The sequence below is a fragment of the Ictidomys tridecemlineatus genome, chromosome 12 (genome assembly GCF_052094955.1).
Source record: "Ictidomys tridecemlineatus isolate mIctTri1 chromosome 12, mIctTri1.hap1, whole genome shotgun sequence".
NCBI lineage: Eukaryota > Metazoa > Chordata > Mammalia > Rodentia > Sciuridae > Ictidomys > Ictidomys tridecemlineatus.
Window position 1 is genome coordinate 105,547,091 of NC_135488.1, and position 21,721 is coordinate 105,568,811.

General features: G+C 33.0%; 1 protein-coding gene across 1 annotated transcript in view; it reads right to left on the reverse strand.

The window, feature by feature from the left end:
- The window catches only part of Tdrd15 (tudor domain containing 15), a 57,101-nt gene that overhangs the window by 21,575 nt on the left and 13,805 nt on the right, over positions 1–21,721 (reverse strand). The window contains exons 3-4 of the mRNA XM_078029613.1: positions 7,792–14,056; positions 4,880–4,991 (exon numbers count right to left, since the gene is read on the reverse strand). Of these exons, the coding sequence (XP_077885739.1) occupies positions 4,933–4,991; positions 7,792–14,056 (6,324 nt within the window). The 3' untranslated portion in view covers positions 4,880–4,932. The remainder of the gene's footprint in view (positions 1–4,879; positions 4,992–7,791; positions 14,057–21,721) is intronic.

Below are 21,721 nucleotides of genomic sequence, written 5' to 3' on the forward strand. Positions count from 1 at the left end.
AAATTCATTTCCAGTAACCCATATAATTAACTGGGTTGTATTCTATGGTAACAAAACAAAACAACAAAAGCACCCCATTGATAGATGAAAAGAACCATTTTTTTCCAGTAGAAGCATTCTTCATAATTATAGGAAAAAAATTCTTCAAAATCTGGCAGGGTATTTTTTTGGGAGCAAATAACTCAAAATTTTTCAAAGAGTTTAGATTACAAAGAGTAATATGTAAAATTCTCTGTTCCAAAATAGCTACAAATTAGAGATTAGCTTGTTATGTAAAAGAAATATACAACATTTCCCAGTCTTGAATTAAACTTTAAAATTCAAGATGCCAAATTTAAACTCACAGATCTTCATAAATAACAGTATTTCTCAAAATTATTTTCCAATCTCAAAAAAATGAAGACCTCAACATGCTCAATATACATGTACAGATAATGATACATTCAATTTTCCCTTACTTGCATAGGAATTTTCCAAGCTTTCCCAAATAGTCTTTAACTTCTGAAATACTCAGTTCTTTAGAACTACATAACTTATGCTGACTCTTAAGTATAATTGAATAATTATATGGTTCTAAGAAATCAAGCCAATACTCTAAACTTGCTCAATCAAAATTTATCTACAAGAAAGAGTGAAACAGGTGGTATCGCTATACCAGATCTTAAACTATACTACAGAGCAATAGTAACAAAAATAGCACGGTACTGGAACCAAATCAGGCTGGTAGACCAGTGGTACAGAATAGAGGACCCAGAGACCAACCCACAAAATTACCACTACCTTATATTAGACAAAGGTGCTAAAAGCATCCAATGGAGGAAGGATAGCATCTTCAACAAATGGTGCTGGGAGAACTGGAAATCCATATGCAACAAAATGAAATTGAATCCCTATCTCTCACCATGCACAAAAGTTAACTCAAAATGAATCAAGGATCTAGGAATCAAACCAGAGACTCTGCGTCTAATAGAAGAAAAAGTTGGCCCTAATTTCCATCAAGTGGGGTTAGGCCCCAAGTTCCTTAATAAGACACCTATAGCACAAGAATTAAAACCAAGAATCAACAAATGGGACAAATTCAAACTAAAACGTTTTTTCTCAGAAAGAGAAACAAAACGTGAGGTGATTAGGGAGCCTACATTCTGGGAACAAATTTTTACTCCTCACACATCAAATAGAGCTCAAGTCTCTAGGGTATACAAAGAACTCAAAAAGTTAAACAACAAAAAAACAAATAACCCAATGAACAAATGGGCCAAGGACCTGAATAGACATTTATCAGAAGAGAATATACAATCAATCAACAAATACACGAAAAAATGCTCACCATCTCTAGCAATCAGAGAAACGCAAATTAAAACTACTCTAAGATACTATCTCACTCCAGTAAGAATGGCAGCCATTATGAAGTCAAACAACAACAAGTGCTGGCGAGGATGCGGGGAGAAAGGTAGACTCATACATTGTTGGTGGGACTGCAAATTAGTGCAGCCAATTTGGAAAGCAGTATGGAGATTCCTTGGAAAGCTGGAAGTGGAACCACCATTTGGCCCAGCTATTCCTCTTCTTGGACTATACCCAAATGACCTAAAAACGGCATACTACAGGGACACAGCCACATGAGTATTTATAGCAGCACAATTCACAATAGCTAGACTGTGGAGCCAACCTAGATGCCCTTCAATGGATGAATGGATTAAAAAAAATGTGGCATTTACACATAATGGAGTATTACTCAGCACTAAAAAATAACAAGATCGGGCTGGGGATGTGGCTCAAGCGGTAGCGCGCTCACCTGGCATGCGTGCGGCCCGGGTTCGATCCTCAGCACCACATACAAACAAAGATGTTGTGTCCGCCGAGAACTAAAAAATAAATATTAAAAAATTCTCTCTCTCTCTCTCTCTCTCTCTCTCTCTCTCTCTCTCTCTCTCTCTCTCTCCTCTCTTTAAAAAAAATAAAAAAAATAACAAGATCATGGCATTTGCAGGGAAATGGATGGCATTAGAGCAGATTATGCTAAATGAAGTTAGCCAGTCCCTAAAAAATCAAATGCCGAATGTCTTCTCTGATATAAAGGGGGTGACTCAAAATGGGATAGGGAGGAAGAGCATGAGAAGATTACCTCTAGATAGGGAAGAGAGGTGGGAAGAAAAGGGAGGGAGAAGGGGGATTGCATGGAAAATGGAAGGAGACCCTCATCCTTATACAGAATACATGTATGACGATGTGAGGAAAAAAAAGAAGTGTGTCACACTAGATTGGGTAGAGAGAAGTGATGGGAGGGGAAGGGGGGGAAGGAAGGAGAGCAGAATAAAATAGACACTATTACTGCTGTGTGTATATAGGTGACTGCATGACCTACGTGATTCTGCAACCTGTACACTCAGAAAAATGAGAAATTATACCCCATCTGATTCAAATGTATGATATGTCAAGATCATTGTACTGTCATGTGTAACTAATTAAAACAAATAAAAAATTATTTAAAAATGAAGAAAAAAACTTTATCTGCAAAATAAAAACATGAATCAAAATGGGAAGGCACCAAATTAAAAAGCTTCTGTACAGCAAAGGAAACAAAAACATGAAGAAAGAGCCTATGAAATGGAAGAAAATCTTTGCTAGCTACTTTTCTGATAGAGGATTAATATCCAGAATATATAAAGAGCTCAAAAAACTTCACACACACATACCAAAAACAAACAAAAAAATATAATCCAATCAATAAGTGTGGAAATGAACTAAATAGACATTTCTCAAAAGAAGAAATACAAAAGGCCAACACATATATTTTTGAAAAGTTCAACATCCATAGCAATGGGAGAAATTCAATCAAAACAATACAGAGATTTCATCTCATCAGAATTAGAATGGCAGTCATTGATAATAAAAATAATAATACAGGTTGGCAAAGATGTGGGGAGAAAAGAACACTTATACATTGTTGGTGGGACTGCAAATTAGTATAACCACTTTGGAAATCAATATGGAGAATCCTTAAAAGATTAGATATGGAACTACCATATGACCCAGTTATTCCACTGTTGTTATTTACCCAAAAGAACTAAAAGCAGCATTTTCCAATGTTTATAGCAGCACAATTCACAACAGCCTCACTAGTAAATGGATGGGACTGGAGAACATTATGTTAAGTGAAATAAGCCAGACTCAGGAAGTCAGTTCACAATAGCTAAACTGTGGAGCCTAGATGCCCTTCAGTAGATGAATGGATAAAAAAAGTTTGGCATATATACACAATGGAATATTCCTCAGCAATAAAAGAGAATAAGATCATGGCATTTGCAGGTAAATGGATGGCACTGGAGAAGATAATGCTAAGTGAAGTTAGCCAATCCCCAAAAAACAAATTCTAAATGTTTTCTCTGATATAAGGAGGCTGATTCATAGTGGGGTGGGGGGAGCATGGGAGGAATAGACAAACTCTAGATAGGGCAGGGGGTGGGAGGGGAAGGGAAGGGGTAGGGGGTTAGCAAGGATGGTGGAATGTGATAGACATCATTATCCAAAGTACATGTATGAAGACACGATCTGGTGTCAACATCCTTTATATAGAACCAGAGATCCAGAGAACTGTGCTTATGTGTGTAATAGAATTGTAATGCATTCTGCTGTCATTTATTTTTTAAAATCAATAAAAAAAGAAAGTCATAGGTCAAATGTTTTCTCTCATATACAGAAGCTATAGCAAAATAAGGAAAAAAGTGAAGAGCCCTTTTTTGCATAAAAAAATAGAAGATAGATTAGTACATTAGAAGACAGAGATAGAAGAAGGAAAAGGAGAAGGGATGGAAAAAGGGAGAAACTGTGGACAGAAATTGACCAAATTTTGCTTTAAAGCACCAACTAAAGAGACAATAAATAAATAGAAAAAAGACAAGCAGTGCAGGAGGAAAAAGGGAAGGAGGGGAGAAAGGAAGAGAAAGAGGAAGTATTGGAAATGGAGCCAATTATATTCCATGCATTTATGATTATATTAAAATAAATGAACCCTGCTATTATCTGTAACTAAACCCCACTATTATCTGTAACTAAACCCCACTATTATCTGTAACTAAAACTTTTTTTCTAAAACATTTTTAAAACATAAAACAAATTCCAGTTCACAAGTAACTTCAATGACAAAATATGGATCCTCCTTCCCACTCGATAACTGTGTTCATGACTGTCAGAAATATCCACAAATTTAAGAGGGGGTGAAAAAGTCAACCTAAATGTACAATAGAGATGGCAAGAGTCTGGGAGTGTTGAAGGCAGGGGTACAGAAAGAAATTGGATTTGGTAGGTGCATACTATACACACGTGTGGAAATACAACACTAAATCCCATTAATATGTACAACTAATATATGCTAATAAAAATAAAGATTAACAACAAAAATATAAAATCAAATGAAAAATAGATATAAAATAAAATAAAAGAAAGAAAAATATAATGGTAGAGTTAAAGACAGAGAAGAACAGATTAAGTCTGATCTCTCCTTTATATCCTTTAAATAAACATCAGTCCTACAAGCACTTTCTATTTAGCAACCACAGTTGCAATTATGACTCTGCAAAGTAGCCACTGAAACAAATATTTTAGTAAGAAAGACACCTGAAAAATATCAGTAGGTTAAGGTCAAATGATATCCACTGGCTTTGAAACCACAACCTCAAAGGACTGTTAGCAAACAAAATATTTCCAAGTTACAGAAAGTTGGTGATCCACATTTCCTAAGTTACTGAAAACAAAGCATCACATTCTTGGTCACAGAAAATTTCTACAAATTTAAACATTGTCTCTTGGGGAAATAATCTGAAAATCGAGATTCCTTTAACATGTTTTCATCGTTAGAGGTTGTTGTCCTTGTGCTTACCACGTTATTCTAGAACTGGAGCATCTAAAACAAGACAGTAATGACTTGGTATCCTATTTATCATTTGTTGTCAAACGGATGCATAAATGATCTGAGGTTTCATCTCCCTCTACTGAAAAACAAACAAATATTAATATGTTATAATTTTCAAAGTATTGTGGGTCTTATTGACTTACTTGAGACTTATTTTTAAAGTCCTACCATCAACAGGATTTTTACTTAATTCCTAAAAATCAAAATATAAAGGGTAAAGAGGGAACAAAACAGGAACAAGTTATACAGTTATACTGTGTATATATTTATACATAAAAACTAAAACATCTTTATTTAGTCACTTAACAATATATATCCAGGTGGAATAAATACATACAACCTATTCTTTATGTAGAACTATAATTGTTTCTCTTAATCATAAACCTATATTTTGAATAAAAATTTAATCATTAATGTAACCATTATATGTGTGTGTCTGTATCTCACCCTAAGTATTTCAGACTCTTGCATGGCAATATTGTTTTAAATTCAATCCCAGAAACAAAAATGAAACTTATATATTATATCATGAAAATACTTTCAAAAAATTAGCAGCTTTACTCAGATGTTATTATTTCTCTTTTTTTATATATTTTTTTTTAATTTTTTTTTTATTGGTTGTTCACAACATTACAAAGCTCTTGACATATCATATTTCATACATTAGATTGAAGTGGGTTATTATTTCTAACATGAGGACTGACTATATGACAGGTACTACTGAAAATGTTTATAGGTTTTTAACTTATTTAATCCCCATGATAAGCCAATGGGGTAATAAAGAAACAGAGGCAAAAAGAAGTTAAAAAGTTTACCCACAATTTTATAATTAATAAGGGATGAAGCAAGTATTCAAACTCAGGGACTCAGGCCTTACTACCCATACTTTTAAACTACCATCAATGCAAGTAACTCATAAATCTGTTATCACTCACTAGTTTTGTATTATAAATATTAAGTCCGATATTTTGTATGTCTAGCTATTACCTAAAATTTTAAATGTCAAACTCCTCTCTAGAAATGGGCCATCATTCCAGATTTCTTTCAAAGATGTCTTCCAGTTAAATAAACAGCTACAGGAGAATAGGCACACATCACTATCAAGCACTGTCTCATTGCCCAAGGGTTACCAGATATTTTTGTGCTTTTTTCTAAATTGTTGGTATATTTTCCAGTTCCCACAACTGTCTATTCAAGGACTTCCAGGCAAGAACAAGAATGCAGGCAAACAAACAATTTTTTTTAAATGAAAAACATCTTGGACAAAAAGACAAGCAAATTTTGTTCTCAAAAAAAAAAATGTCTGCAAATAACAATTACCCTGAATAGGCTGAAACTATGGAAAAGTCAAGAAACCAATTTTCTAAATGTATAGTGAACCACTTTCTATCAGTAGAACAATACATGACCAAAAATTTTAAAATGCATCACACATGTAGGTCATTTGTAACATGTTACTTTTAGTATAACATTTACTCAAGTTTGACCCAGAATTATTGCAGTCTATTTTAAGTATGGTCTAAACTCCAAACTTACATACTCTCACAAAATAATTCAAGAAGTTACCCACAATATGGTCTAGAACAGTGGTCCCCAACTTTGGTATATCAGAATCACTCGAGGAGCTTATCCCAATGCTATAGCCCTTCATCAATTAAAACAGAATATCTGAAAAAGGGACACAGGCTTCAAATTTTTTTTCAAAATTTCCTTTGTTAATTTTAGTAGAGCTGTACTACGCATTAAATGAGCTAATACATATAAACACTCAGCATAGTGCCTAGAATAAAAGAAGCGCTCAAAACTGGGAGCTGCTTGTATCAGTCATAATCATTGCTACAGTAATGAAACATTCAAAAGTTAGGATAAAAGGGCCAATTTGAAATCATTTATCAATTCCACGATAAAATGTCTAAATATGAGTTCAAGTGAAACACTTTTTTTTTGCAGTGCTGCAGACTGAACCCAAGGGTTTACCCCTGAACTACATCCCAGCTTTTTATTTATTTTTTTATTTTGAGATAGAATCTTATTAATAAGTTGCCCGGGTTGGGCTCAAACTTGGCAATCCTCCTGCCTCAACCGCCCAAGTTGGTGGGCTTACACCCAGCTTCATATGAAACACTTTCCAAGAGTACATCAATAAAAACAAGACATCTCTATTCACTGAAAGAATGTGACCTATTATTGTGCTGGTTATAATACGGGAATATGAAATAAATTCTATTTATAAAGTCAGAACAATCATTAAGCAGGGACAGTCATTATAGCCTACAAAATCCTCATTAATTAATCCACTGAGAAAATGAATATAATCAGATAATACTACATTATATAAAACCAGATAAAACCATAGTACATAAATATTAAAATTTTAACATTTTAGAATCAGTCTGATATCTAAAAAGTTTAAGAGAAAATATGCTAGAGTTGGTTTACTCTATATATTTTAAGTGTTTAGCAACATCCCTGAAGCACACTCAAGGAAACTTGGAAGATAAAATTCATCTTACATAACAGAAATTTGGTTCTTCAAAATCAGCCTGGGAAGTTCCCTAACAATAGCATGATTTATCAACCTGAAATGTAGGGATCTTGGGAGTTTTGTGAAACCCTTGAAATAATTTGTAAATGTCATGCTAGTGTGGTTAAAATCCTCAACTTTCATTATATTCTGAAAAGTTCACCATTCAAAAAGGTGAAAATATTGAAACATTTTATAATACAAATTATTATACCCAGTATATCAATTTACTCATATTTTCAATTGTTTCCTTGCAATTTGATATTTTCAATTTGGGTTATTTCAGCACATGCGAACTTAAAGAATCAAAAACAGAGTCTAAAGAATCTACTTATAAAAAAAAATGGCTACTTACCCTGTAAATTTTCTGATGTAATTTTTTCATTAACTTGCAATGCTTTTACTCCTATCCTTAAATCCAATGTGTTATTTTCTTGTACTTCTTCAGATGGTAGTTTTTCAAAAACACTTTCAATCCAGTTGGTATTATTTTTCAAACAATCAGGCACTTCCCAAAATGAAGTTGCTGCACATGTATCAAACATAGTGGTACTTTGGGGATTATGTTTTCCACTACCAACTTTATTTCTCAGTGTTAAATTTTTAGAAGCCAATTTTTTCCTAATATGTATTTTCCTTAAGAGGCTCTTATAGACATCTTTCCTTTTTATAGGTTTCTGCTTTTTCAGCTTTTGGTTCTCAGCACACGTACAATTTATATGTTCTTTTCTGAAACAATTTTGATCTAACAATGCACAAAAAGGCTTATTCTGTAATTTATATTGGATTTTAGTAGATCCAGTAGTCGTAATTGCATCAAGATGAGCTGAATCCTTAGAATACATTGCAAGACCAGATGCAACTAATATATCTGCCAAACTGTTTTTCTCATGAAAGACATCTACTTTCAGTTTTGTTTCAAAATCGCATTCCCTAAACTGAAAAACTAAGCCTGGTTTGCTTAGAAAATCTTGAAAAAAACTTTTGACTTCTTCATTCCAATGTTTCCCTGTAATAGGTAAGATGCCATGTAAGATACATGGATAACTCAGCCTTGGCAAATTCAGAAGTTCCTCAGGAACAACTTTAAGATTTATTATGTCTGAATAAGTTATATAAAGAGAAAATCCATAGTCAATGAACACAAGATGTAAAGACCTATCATGGACTTCAGAAATTTCTACTCTATTCCATTGATCTTCCAACTCATATTTGAATAAACAACTAGAACCAGGAATTATGAGCTCTTGAGGCAATGTTTGTAAGGTTTCAGGTAGATCAGAAAGCAACATAAAAATATATTTCATTGTGTCAAAGAAATCCTCCAACTGAACACAGAAGTCTGAAGGATCAGAAACAGCAGTGGCAATACCAGAATACTGTCGACCATTTTGGAGTTGTGCCCAAGTAAAGGATCTTATTGCACATGATGACATAAGAGTCTGAGATTCCATGTTGAAAATTATTCCTGAAGATTGAAGTTTGTTTTCTTCAACCTGATCCATATTGAAATTTAAATATTCCAAAAGTAACATGCCATCGACCAAAATTTCTACTTCCCAAGCAGAGTCTAAATATTTCAGGAAGAGAACATTTATTTCCAAATGAGCAAATAAACACACAATGGACTCAAATGGTTTGTTCCTAGAATTTTCAAACCAAATCCATTTACAAGGCACAGCTTGTTGTGGAATATTTCTGATTTCACCACTAAGCCCCTTGGTATTATTTAAAGGCACTACTTCACATCTACCATGATCTACTAAAAAAACAAGCACTTTCCCATCAATACACTTTTTCTCTACTTTTGATCGGTACCACTTTAAAGTTTTTTTAGATTTTGCCAGGCATTCTAAACCTTTTTCAACATTTTCCATTGATAAGAAAGAGGGGTTTTGTTCTTCTTTAGCAATTAATAATGTTAAATCTGATAAGATTTTTTTATTTTTGGACAACTTCACATAAAATCTTCCACTCTTTGAAACATAAAGTATTTCAGCTTTTTCAAGCTGACCGGGTTTTAACTCCTCAAAAGGAATTTTCACCAGCTCTTGGTAGGAAGGCTGAAGGCTCACAGAACTTTCAGATTCACTGGATCTTCCTTTTTTCAATTCATTTTCAACACCAAGGCTCACCTTCTGAGAGACAACAGGAGGCATTTGCAATATTGTCTTCTGTAGTTTTGAACATGCTGTCCATTTCAGTAGTTCATTAATGACACATTTGTCATCACAGATTATATTTACTTCCCATTTCTGGTCATGCTTTTTCAAAAATTCACAAGAAACTGTTTTGTTATTTACTCTTGAAGCAAAATAATCCACAGTTTTGCTGTCCCATATCTCATTGGGCTCATTCCATTTTACTCCACTAAGAAAAGAATGGATTCCTAGTGGAGGAATAGTTAAGAATTCCTTCTTAAGTTCATAAATTTTAGATGTGCTTACTATTGCAGTATTGCCATAATCTATAAATTCTACTTCAAAAGAATTATCTGGCAAAATTTTCTTAATTACTGCTCTGTAAATGGCACTGTCACCAGAGTACTCTGCAACGACAAGATCTCCCACCAGCAGTTTAACTGAATTTTGCTTTTTCACTCTGTTTTCTTTTCTTTCATTTAGAGCATCTGCAAGTCTAATGATTATATTTTCACTCTCCGCAAGCTGAATATGAAAACTTGCTGGATTACTGATATTAGATACATACCCTTTTACTTGAGCATTCAAGGAAATTTGGGGTTGAGGAAGGTCTTTGGTCTGTGGTCTAATAAGGTTATGTGGGTTTTGTGAGGCTGTTTGAGCTAACCCACCAATAAATGACTGAGATATAACCTTTACCGATTTTTGGCCCACATCACTTTCATCAAGAATATGTGCAGATCCAGGGACATTTTTTACACTTTTATTTTTAAGTCCATCATTCAATGACTTCTTTACTTTGTTTTTAGACACAGGTTCAATTTTGTAACAAACTGATGGTTTCAAAAGCCTGGCATATATACTTTTAGGATGCACTAATTTATCTGTTTTGTTTTCAGAATATGTTACTAGACTACTTTTACTTTTCACATTATGGTGATAGTTTTTTTCTATTTTGCTTTTCAGAGAAGCAGCAAGCCTCTTACTCTCACTTAATTTATGAGTCTTTTCCCCATGTTGTGCTTGGTCAGAATGTTTTTTTCCATAGGCATGAAGCAACATTTTAATTTTCTGATTTATATGTTGATACCCATCATATAATTCTATACCAAGCTGGCCATCTGACTCCCTGGACAATATTACTGCCTTCAGTGGTTTTCCCAAGAAATTGTTTTCAAACCAGCTATTGATTTCTGCTGGAATATCTATGTCTCTAAGATCTGATAGAAAACACTTAATAGCTTGCATAGGTATAAATAGCAACTCTGGAAACTGACTTGAAATGGCCCTCAACATGTTTTCTTCTACTAACTGCTTATTTCCAAAATCCACAAAATAAACTAGAAAGTCAGATGATGAATCTGTTCGCTTTGCTAAAGCTCTATATGAGAGACCATCTTCCACATATTTACATATGCACAACCTCATTTTATTAGAATCATATTTTGGACAATTTTTGAGGCTAATCATCTCTGTAATTTTTGTTTCTAGCATCTCCAGATCTTTATCATTTCTACTAAGCTGGCAATAAAACTTTTGGGGACTGTATATATGAGATATATACACTTCTTCTTCACTTCCAATTTTTATGTTAAAGGAAGAATAATAGAAACTGTAAAGACTAACTGAGGATGAAAGTGGCTTTGATAACATGCTATATTGTGCAGAGCCACAATTAATAAATTCTTTTGCACTAGTAAATGAGGATCTTAAATCCACTAAATTACATAAACAGTTTGGATGTTTAAGAACTAAAGCATAGATAATACAAGTCAATAATCCTTTAGATGAAGTAATAAAATTTCCAAAGTCTCTGGATGTTTCTCTTGTCCAACTAAATAATTTACAACTAATGGGTTCAACTAAACAGTTAAGACAACATCTGAAGGCTTGACCTTCTAAAAAAAGAAAATGTGGATTAATTGCACAAAGATCTTTAATTAAAACTCTTTCTTGGTAACCATAGTCAACAAATATTACATCAACTTCTTTTTTTGATACATGTGTCAAAACAGCAGCTCTATACCACTTCCTATCTTTGGAATACTTAGCAACACAAGCAATCTGACCAATCTGATAAGGATCAGAATGAATGCTATAATAATTCTGTATTTGTTCCATCAGTAATTTTAGGTCTTCTAACTTACATTGTAGTTGGCATGAAAAATCACCTGGGCCATAATAATAAGAGCATTGAACTTCAAGAACTGTTCCTGGTTTAAACATATATTCCTTATATGTCCATGATGACCCAGGTGCCACAGACAAGGTGAAAAAATTTTTTAATTCTGAGAAATTAACAGTTGGTGACTCAGACAAAGGTGAGCAATTTTCTTCCAGCTTATTTGATTGGTGCTTTTTAGACTTAGGTCCTTCAAGAAGGGCAGACACGACTTTCTGTATATTAACTTTGTTATTAGATTTTAAATTTAAAACAGAATATTCACTTACAGATTTTGGAAAACATTCAGGTTCTACTTCCCAATATTCTGCATATCCAGCTTGTAACATAAGAGAGACAACATCAATATTTTCTGAGGCTTCGATACTCTGAATATTTACAGTGTACTTGTCATCTTTTTTTGCTATAACTTGAAGCAAAATTTCTTTGTTTAAAACAATTTTTTTAAAATAATCAATTGCTGCCTTTACCCATAAATCTTCAACTGGAAATATATGTGCAAGTGAACAGCACATGGCTAAGGCAGGCAACTCACAAAATTCTGGAAGCAAAATTTTTACATCAAAAAATGGTATGGAATCAGTATTTCCATAATCCAAAAAATAAACATTAATCTCATAACCATTAATTTCAGTTATGACAGCTCTGTAAAAACATCTGTCCTTGCTGTATCTAGCACAACAAAATAATCCAGGTTCAGGATTTCTTAGAATTAGTTCATCGTTTTCACACAAATCATAAAATTTGTTTATATTTTTCATTATATCTTGAAATTCATTCTGATGGGCATTGGTGCGCACCCAAAAATTTGATGGGTTTAATACATATGCTACAAAAGCTACATAGGCAGCCTCCATCTCCATTTCTACAGTTTTAATAGGAAAACCTACTTTTAAAATGTCTCTTTTATTTAGACAGTGTACTGACTGTTCAGTATTTCCAATAAAACCTTCAGTTGCAAAGCTGTTTACATCAGAAGTACTTGTCTCACTCAAAGTATTAGAGATTTCTGGATCAGACACTGGACAAAATATTTGTGTGTCTACAGTCTTCAGCAGACATTTAGAATTAATTGTAGACTCTTGAGCTTGTAATGTTACATAATACAAATGCTCATCCTTATTGAAGCAATCAATGTGTGCATATACTATTTGTCCTAATAAAGCTTGTTTAAATACACTCAGTTGAAGTTTTCTCGCATCTCTATCTGGACTATGTAAATATGTCAGAGAACATGGAAATGAAAATAATGGTACTAAAATAAAATCCTGTTTCAGCTTCTTTACGTGAATTGAGGGTATAGCCTCACTACTGCCGTAATCCATAAACCAAATTTTTACTTGATTATTGGGCAAGAGTTGTTGAAGAATTCCTCTATGCCACTGTCCATTTCTCCTTTTGGCAACACAAAGTAGTCCAAAATTATCACAAGTGGGGCTAGTTTCTTGACTGATAATATCATAATGCAAAGTCATACATACTGTCAGGTTTTCTAGCTCTGGAATCCATTTAATTAATTGACAATAAAACTTACTTGGGCTCAATGCTGATGATACCTTTACACTTTCAAAACTTCCTACTGACAAAGATGGCTGCAAATTATCCAGAATATGTTGAACATCAAGTAAAGTATCATTATTACTTAATGGTAATTCAGATTCTTTATGTTGTAATAAATCTGGCATTTGTTGAGGGAATTCTTTTAACATTTCCACAATAAGACGAAATGAATCTCCATCAATAAATCTCCCTAATTGTAATTCAAGAGCCTGGGATATAACTTTTGGCACTTCAAGAAGAATCATTTGCAAAGGCAAAATAGCTTGCACATAACCTTTCAGTTGTATTCCTACTAATGACTTGAAATAATTCAAAGCCTTAGGAGACCATTTTTCCCCAAGTGGAAGTATATTGGCAAAAATTCCAAATACTACGCGTGGTGGTAGATCAAATAAATTATCACAGGCTGAAGCAACATGCATACTATCAACTCTTAGCTCTTCTCCACGATCTATGAGGAGTACCGTGTACAGTTCATTTTTCTTGTCTACAACTCTTCCTCTCTGCCATTCTCCTGTTGCTCTTTCTTCTACCAAACAAAGTTCATCAATGTTTACATTATTTTTTACTTTTGGAATATGTTGTATTTCCCTCTGTAATATATGGTAGTCAAACTCACATTCACTATTATTTCTGCCTTGAAATTTCACCAGAATATTCTTGGGAAGACATTCAATATGTGATACTGTCAGATCCACATCTAAAAATGTCGGGAACAGAGATGTAGAATCCATTTTCTAGAAATCAAATAAGTACAAATTAGCTTCTAAACAGATAACTTCCAAATTAAATACAATAAGCCTTACATAAATTTGATATATAAATATGTCTTAAAAATAATTCTATGCCCGTATTTCATCAAATTAAACATGCTGGCAAAAATTATACCAGATAAGATATTAGTCAGATAAACAAAATATAACAGTCCACTACCTCCTACATTTTTAAAAAAATCCACTGAAATAACAAGAAATCAAAATAAAAAATAAGGAGGAGTCAGATACAATAGTGCACACCTGTAATCCCAGTGACTCAGAAGGCCGAGAAAAGAGGACTGAAAGTTCAAAGTCAGTCTCAACAATTTTTAAAGACCCTCAGCAATTTAGCAAGACCCTGGGGATATACTTCAATGGTAAAGTACCTCTGTACTCAATCCCTTGTACCTCCCCCTGAGAAAAACAGGAAAAATATGTGTCATCGCTGGAAAACAGAAAAGAGCAATCTTTATTTCTCAGAAAACTTAACAAATTTCTATTAGATATTAGATGTGGTATGACAGAAAGTACCAAATAATTCTCAGTAGAGACCTCCTCCACCTCCTTTGAGAAAAGACTTTCCCTTCTGTAGACTCCTTCCAACAACCTGTATTCCAAAAGAGTGAGTGCAAGAAGCAAGGGAAGATGATGAACCAGTGAGGGCACACTCCATGCTATGTTAATTAGCAATATTTGGACCCTATTAGAACCATTAGGAAACCCCAGGATTCTTTTTTGATTTGAGGGCAACAGACTGAGACCTAGACACCATTAAGGGAAGCGAAGCACAGAAAGACACTGAAACAGGTTAGGTATATTCAGGTCTTGTCACTGTAATGGCTGGCCACAACAGGGGGAAAGAGGAAGACATTTTAAGCATACAAGCAAAGTCTCTCTACAATAGCTAAGCTCCAGATTTGGGGGATCTAAAAATAGTAAGGTATAAAATATTTCCCAAATTAACTCAAGAACAAGAACCTATAAGAGAAGACAGTTCAACTCTTCCTTGAGCAAGTTAACAGTTGGCACATATCAATTTCTATCTATGAGGATAAAAGCACTGAAACTTAAAAATAAAAAAAGTGAGAGGATCCACTTAAAAGAAACCTTGGAAATTTCTCCCCACCCCCAGGAATAAGTGAATTGAAACAGAAAATAATTTCTTTCCAGAAATCTGATTCCTGTTCTCAAAATCATCAAAAATGGATAATGCATTTTTATCAGACATAGTAGTCATGAAGACATAACAACTGAGATTAGGAAAATCTACACACACTCACAAGAAATTTAAAACCACAATTAAGAAAGTGAACCCAAAATAAAGATAAATAAAAGAAAAATTTGATATAACACCCAAAAACTTAGGGGAAAAGGTTAAAAGGAGAAAAAGAAGCATGCTGGACAGGAATATAAAATCTTATTAAAGTATAAATGATATCTTAGAAAAAAGATCAAATAACAAAACAGAAGTGCTTTCTAGGATTTAAGAACCAAGTTTATAAACTGCAATAGAACACAGGCAATCTAGAAAAAGGAATACGATTTAGGGACATCTGAGTACTCGCTATGGCTTTTATTTCCTCCTAGGTAATTAATTTGGTGTCATACTCAACATGGTATCAGCCACAGAAATTCCTGGCCATGCTTACTTGACTCTGGAGTTTCTAAGAATAAATGGACAATAGGCAAAACACCCAAGACTGTAATTAGAATAAGAAAAAAAAACTTTTTGACACAAAATACCTTCTTAAACCTTTATTATTTAAAACATCAAAAAAAAAAGTTCTATTAAACCAGTGGTTCTCAAATCTTTGGTCTCGGGACATTTTTATACTCTGAAAAATTATTAAGGACCTCAAATTGCTTTCATTTATGTGGCTTATCTCAACATTTACCACAGTAGAACTAAACCCTGAAATTTTAAAAAATATTACTCAGTAATTCATTTAAAAATATCAATAAACCCACTAAAACGTTGACATAAATATTTTTAAGAAAGAAAACATTTTTCAAAACCAGTTGTTTACTTAAAGTAACAGCCTGTTTCACCCAGCAAAATATTCGAACCTGAGTAACTCTAGTTTTAGTATTTCTTAGAAGTAAAAATGGTATTTCTATTCATCATTATATCAACAGCTTTTCCTAGAGTTAATCAGTACAGTTCAGTATCAGTACAAGTGTTTTATGAATACTTTCCATTTCATCACATGAAATACTAACAGACATGTCTTCAAGGGTGAACTTGTAACATTTTTACTGCTTAAGAACACTGTTAAGAAATTGATACTTTTGTTGGTTTGTTTACTGCAACTGTTTGGTAGTGAAAAATACAACTACCAACACAGTTTAGTGCTCCTACTTGATTTGCAGTGAGATGACAGTAGTTTTACCTATGATTGCTTCTGTATCATGAGTGCCAATGTTAACCCAATGAAAAAGGCAAACATTTACAAGGTACCAAGACAGTACATGAGCAAAGAATAATATTTTCAGTAAATGGTCTTGGAACAACTGTACATTTACATGCAAAAGAATGAGGTTGGACCCCAACCTCTTACAATATACATAAATTAACTCAAACTGGATCAAACACCTACCTGTAAGAACTAAAACTATAAATTTCTTAGTAATAAGCCTTCATGACCCAACTAGGCCATGGTGTGGCTTCTGAGTTATGATTCCAAAAACATAAGTAACTAAAAAGATAATTTGGACAATCAGAAATAAAAAGTTTTGTATTCCAAGGAAACCATTAAGAAACTAAAACAGGGTCTGGAGTTGTAGCTCAGTGGTGGAGTGCTTGCCTAGCACATGTGAGGCACTGGGTTCAAATTTCAGCACCACATAAAAAATAATTAACTAATTAATTAATTAAAGGTATTGTGTCCATCTACAACTAAAAATTAAATAAGGAAAAACAACAACCCACAAAATGGAAAAACATATTTACAAATCACATATGATAAGTGACTTGATCCACAAAGTGTATAAGGATCTCTTAAAGTCAACAATAAAAAGACACATAATACAATTTTTAAATGGGCAAATGATTTTGACTAGACGTTTCTGAAAAAAAAAGATATGAATGGCCAATAAGCATATTAAAAACTGTTTGTTCTCATTAATAAATGCTGGCTGTATTAAAGAAAATGAACAACTACAAGTATTGTCAAGGATATGGAGAAATCAAAACTCTCTACATTATTAGAGGAATTATAAAATGGTACAGCCACTTTGGGAAACATTTGGTGATTCCATAAAAAGTTAAACAATAAGTTTACTCTCATATATAAACCCAAGAAAAGTGAAAACATATGTCTACACAAAAACCTCCCCAAGAATTTCATAGCAGCATTATTTAATAACTCAAAGTGAAAGCATCTGTCAAATGATGAATGGATAAACACAATGGTATAGCCATACAATGGAATATGATCTAGCCTTTTAGAAAGGTGTAATACAGAGGAATGTCACAACAGGGGTAAATCTTAAAAACATTAAGCTAAGTGAAAGAAAACATATACAAAAGGCTGCATATATGATTTATAACTTAATTTAAGTAAAATGTCAAAAAATGGTATATCCACAGAGATACAAAGTAGACTACTAGTATCAGAAATTACGTGGAATACACAGTGTTGGTTAATGAGAACTCAGTTTCTATTGAAGATGATGGAAATATCCTACATTAGACACTGATGGTGATGGACAACTTTGTGGATAAATTTAAAACCATTGAATTTACCCATTTTTCACTGTAAGTGGGTAAATTTCATGGCATGGGCATTATATAAACCAATTTAGTTATTTTTCAAAATATTGTTTTAGTCAAATTCTTCTTATAATCAATTGAACTTTATGAAAGCCTCTGTAATGAACTATAAAATTGATTACTTATTCTATTGATGGTTTATGTATCTTCCCACTTATTTGAACAAATTCTCTATGAAAACAAAAATGTTTGTCTGATATGTTTATTGCCTATAGCCAACTCCTAAAATTAACTCTTTCACATAGTAGGCACTTACTGAATATTCTTGAATGAATGGCTATAGGACTTATGTCCAGATACAACAAGCAACTATTAATCAATGCAAAAATAAAAAATAAGCTAATAGAAAAACACAAAAAATTGAAATTATAATTCATTTAAAAATCTGTTAACTCTATGGTTATCAGGAAAAAATAAATTTTAAAAAGAGATAACAATATTTACCTATCTAATGGGTTAAATCTGATCACACTGGGTGCTAACAAAGACAATGTAGAGTAGAAATTTCAGTATATTGCTGGTAGGAGAACATCCATCCTAGAAAATAATTTTATAACACCTCATGATACTTGTATTGGAAATACCTCATGAAGTTAAAGACCCTTTACTTATATTTCTGGATGCCTCCCTGAATTAGTATCGTAGTTCTGCCATAACAAAATATCAGAATTTGGGTGGGTTCAACAGGAGAAATCTACTTTCTTCTAGTTCTGGAAGTCAAATTCTGATATAAAGGTGTCAGTGGGGTTGGTTTCTTGTGAAGGCTTGAGGAAGAATCTGTTCCATGACTTTTACCTTGCTTCTGATGATAGCTGGCAATCCTTCCATTCCTTGGGTTGCAAGTATGTTAGTCTAATCTCTGCTTCCTCACTTCACATGTCATTCTCCCTTAGTGTCTACGTCCTAATTTCCCTCTTCTTAAAAGAACACTAGTCAGATTAAGGCTCACTCTTTGATTATATCTATAAAGATTCTATTTTCAAATAAAGTCACATTCACAATTAGCTCAGTCCAGACTACAACCTAAATATTCAGGGGACATAAGTCAACCCATTAAACTTCCCTACAAATGTACAAAGATATTCCTTATATCACTGTTTATAAAAGTAAGAACCTGGAAACTAATTATTGTTCCTTGGCAGGGCAGTAAATAATTACATATAATACCTTAAATAAACTAAAGCTATATGTGTAATTTCATATCAGAAAAAAAGTAACGTGAATAAAAAAAATACAAAATTACATATGTTCATATGACATACCAGTTATATATTTTGATATACTGCATGATAAGATTAAGTAAAATGTATAAAATATGCATACTCAACTCACAGAACTAAAGTAAATATGACAAAATAACAATATCCATTAATCCTGGATGTTCATGGATTTATGTTGCATTATTTTGTGTATATTTCTACATGTTTTAAATAGTTCAAATTTAAAAAAAATTAAAATATACACATGGACTTCTTTTCTCAAGGAATATTTTGAAAATGGAAATAATGTTTCCTTCTTTCAGATTTTTCTGCTTCCCAGACTTCTCTATAAGTAACCATGCATTCATTTCTTTTGATGGTTAAAAAAAAAAAAAACCTGAAACAAAACTCTTTTCAAAATATTATAAAGTTAAGGGAAATTTAGAAAAACATTTGAAACACTTCAGAATAAGGTAGATGATCTTAAGACAGAAGCCTAAAAGCCATAAAGGAAATGATGAACAGTGGCAGACACACTTACCTTAAAATTCCAATGGAGAAAAGAATATCACACGAACAGATAAATGACAGACTGAAAATACTAACATGAAATAAATACAAAAAATATTCTTAGCATTTAAAAATGTTCCATATTACCACTAAGAGGAACATAAGTAAAAAATAATGATTAATCCCTCGTTCACCCACAGAATTAGCAGAAAACAGAAGGAGAATGAAAGCTCACAGTTTCCAAGCAGGAAGATAAACTGTTTTATTTGTCCCATAAACTTACAGCAACTATTAAATCATAAGACCTTGAGGAAGAATCTGTTCCATGACTTTTACTTTACTTCTGGTGATAGCTGGCAATCCTTATCATTCCTTGGGTTGCAAGTATGTTAGTCTAACCTCTGCTTCCTCACTTCACATAGCATCCTCCCTTACTGTCTACGTCCTAATTTCCCTCTTCTTAAAAGAACACCAGTCAGATTAAGGCTCACTCTTCGATACAGTAATCCCACAGTTGGTGATCTGCCCTTATGAATAGGAGGATGAATGCCGGAAGAATTTACTGAAGAAAATAGAAGAAAACCCACAAAACACTGCCAAGAGAAACTAAAGATAGCCTAAACTAATGGAGAGATTCAGTACTGTTAAAGTATTAATTGTCCCTAAATCCATCTATAGAACTGACAGAATCCCAAACAAAATTCTGAGATGTTTCTTAGCAGAAATTGAAATTTTGATTCTAAATCTTGTTTGGAAATGCAAAGCAATAAAACAGCCTAAACGGATTAATTTAAAAAGAAAACCTCTGAAAAAGAACAAAATTGGAGGATTTGCACTACCTGATCTTAAGACTAATTATAAAGATATTGGGCTCAAGACACTCACTTGAGTACTATATTGTGACATGGGTATGAAAACATACTTCACAGGAACAGATCAGAGAATATAGAAATAAGATCTGAAAATATAAAATCAATAAACAATAAAGTGACTTACAACAAAGATTTTAAGCAATTTTAATGCTGTAAAAGTTTGCCACACAACAAAAAACTAAAAATCTGGCCACATATTAAAAAAAATTCAAAATGGATCACAGTTTTAAGAACTAAATATATAAAACTTGTAGAAGATACAAGAAAATCTTAATTACTTTGTTTTGGAAAATATTTCTCAAACAAGACACACACAAAAATAAAACTATCAAAGGAAAAAAATCAATATCTTCAAAAGACACTTTTTAAAAAAATTAAAAATCAAGTCACAGACAGGAAATACTTGCAAAACACAGAGGTAACCTAGAACCTATGTCTAAAGTATATAAAGAACTTTTACAACTCAGTAATAAGAAGAGAACCCAATTTTAAAAGGGCAAAATATTTAGCAATCACTTTATCAAAGAAGATATATGAATGGAAAATTAGTAAGATGCTCACTATCATTGTCCTTGGGAGACTAAAATTAAATCACATCAAAACAATACAACACATCTATTAGAACAGCTGAATTTAAAGGATAACCATACTAATCACTGGAATGGTGAGGATACAGCATAGCAACTGGGCATGTCATAGACTACAAATAGAGATATATAATGTGTAAAATGGTACTATCACTTTGGAAAAGTTTGCTAATTTCTTAGAAACTTTAAAAGATACCTTCCACATGACCCAGCCCATCCACTCCTAGGTATTTACCCAAGTTTACATCTAGGAAAAAACTTATAGGAGACTGTCCATAGAAGACATGTAACAACCAAAAACTAGGAACAACTCGAATGTCCTTCAACACAATAAAAAAATTGATGGCAACTATTCAACAATAATAAAGTATTTATACACACAATATGAGTAAGTCTCAGAATAATTATGATGAATGGAAGTAGCAGAGGACACACATTGTATGATTCCATTTATACCAAACTCTATAAAATACAAACCAGTCTACAGTTACAGAAAGCAGATCAGTGGTTACCTGGTGGGAGGAGAGTATGGGATGGAGTGAGACCAAAGGAAATTTGGGGGAGTGATTGACATGTTTATCTTGAATTCAGTGGTTTCATGAGTAATATATGTGCCAAGTGTCAAATCCTACAGAGTCAAATGTGTGCAGTTCATTATACCTCAATCATACTTCAGTAAAGCTGTATTTTTAGAGCCACAAACACCA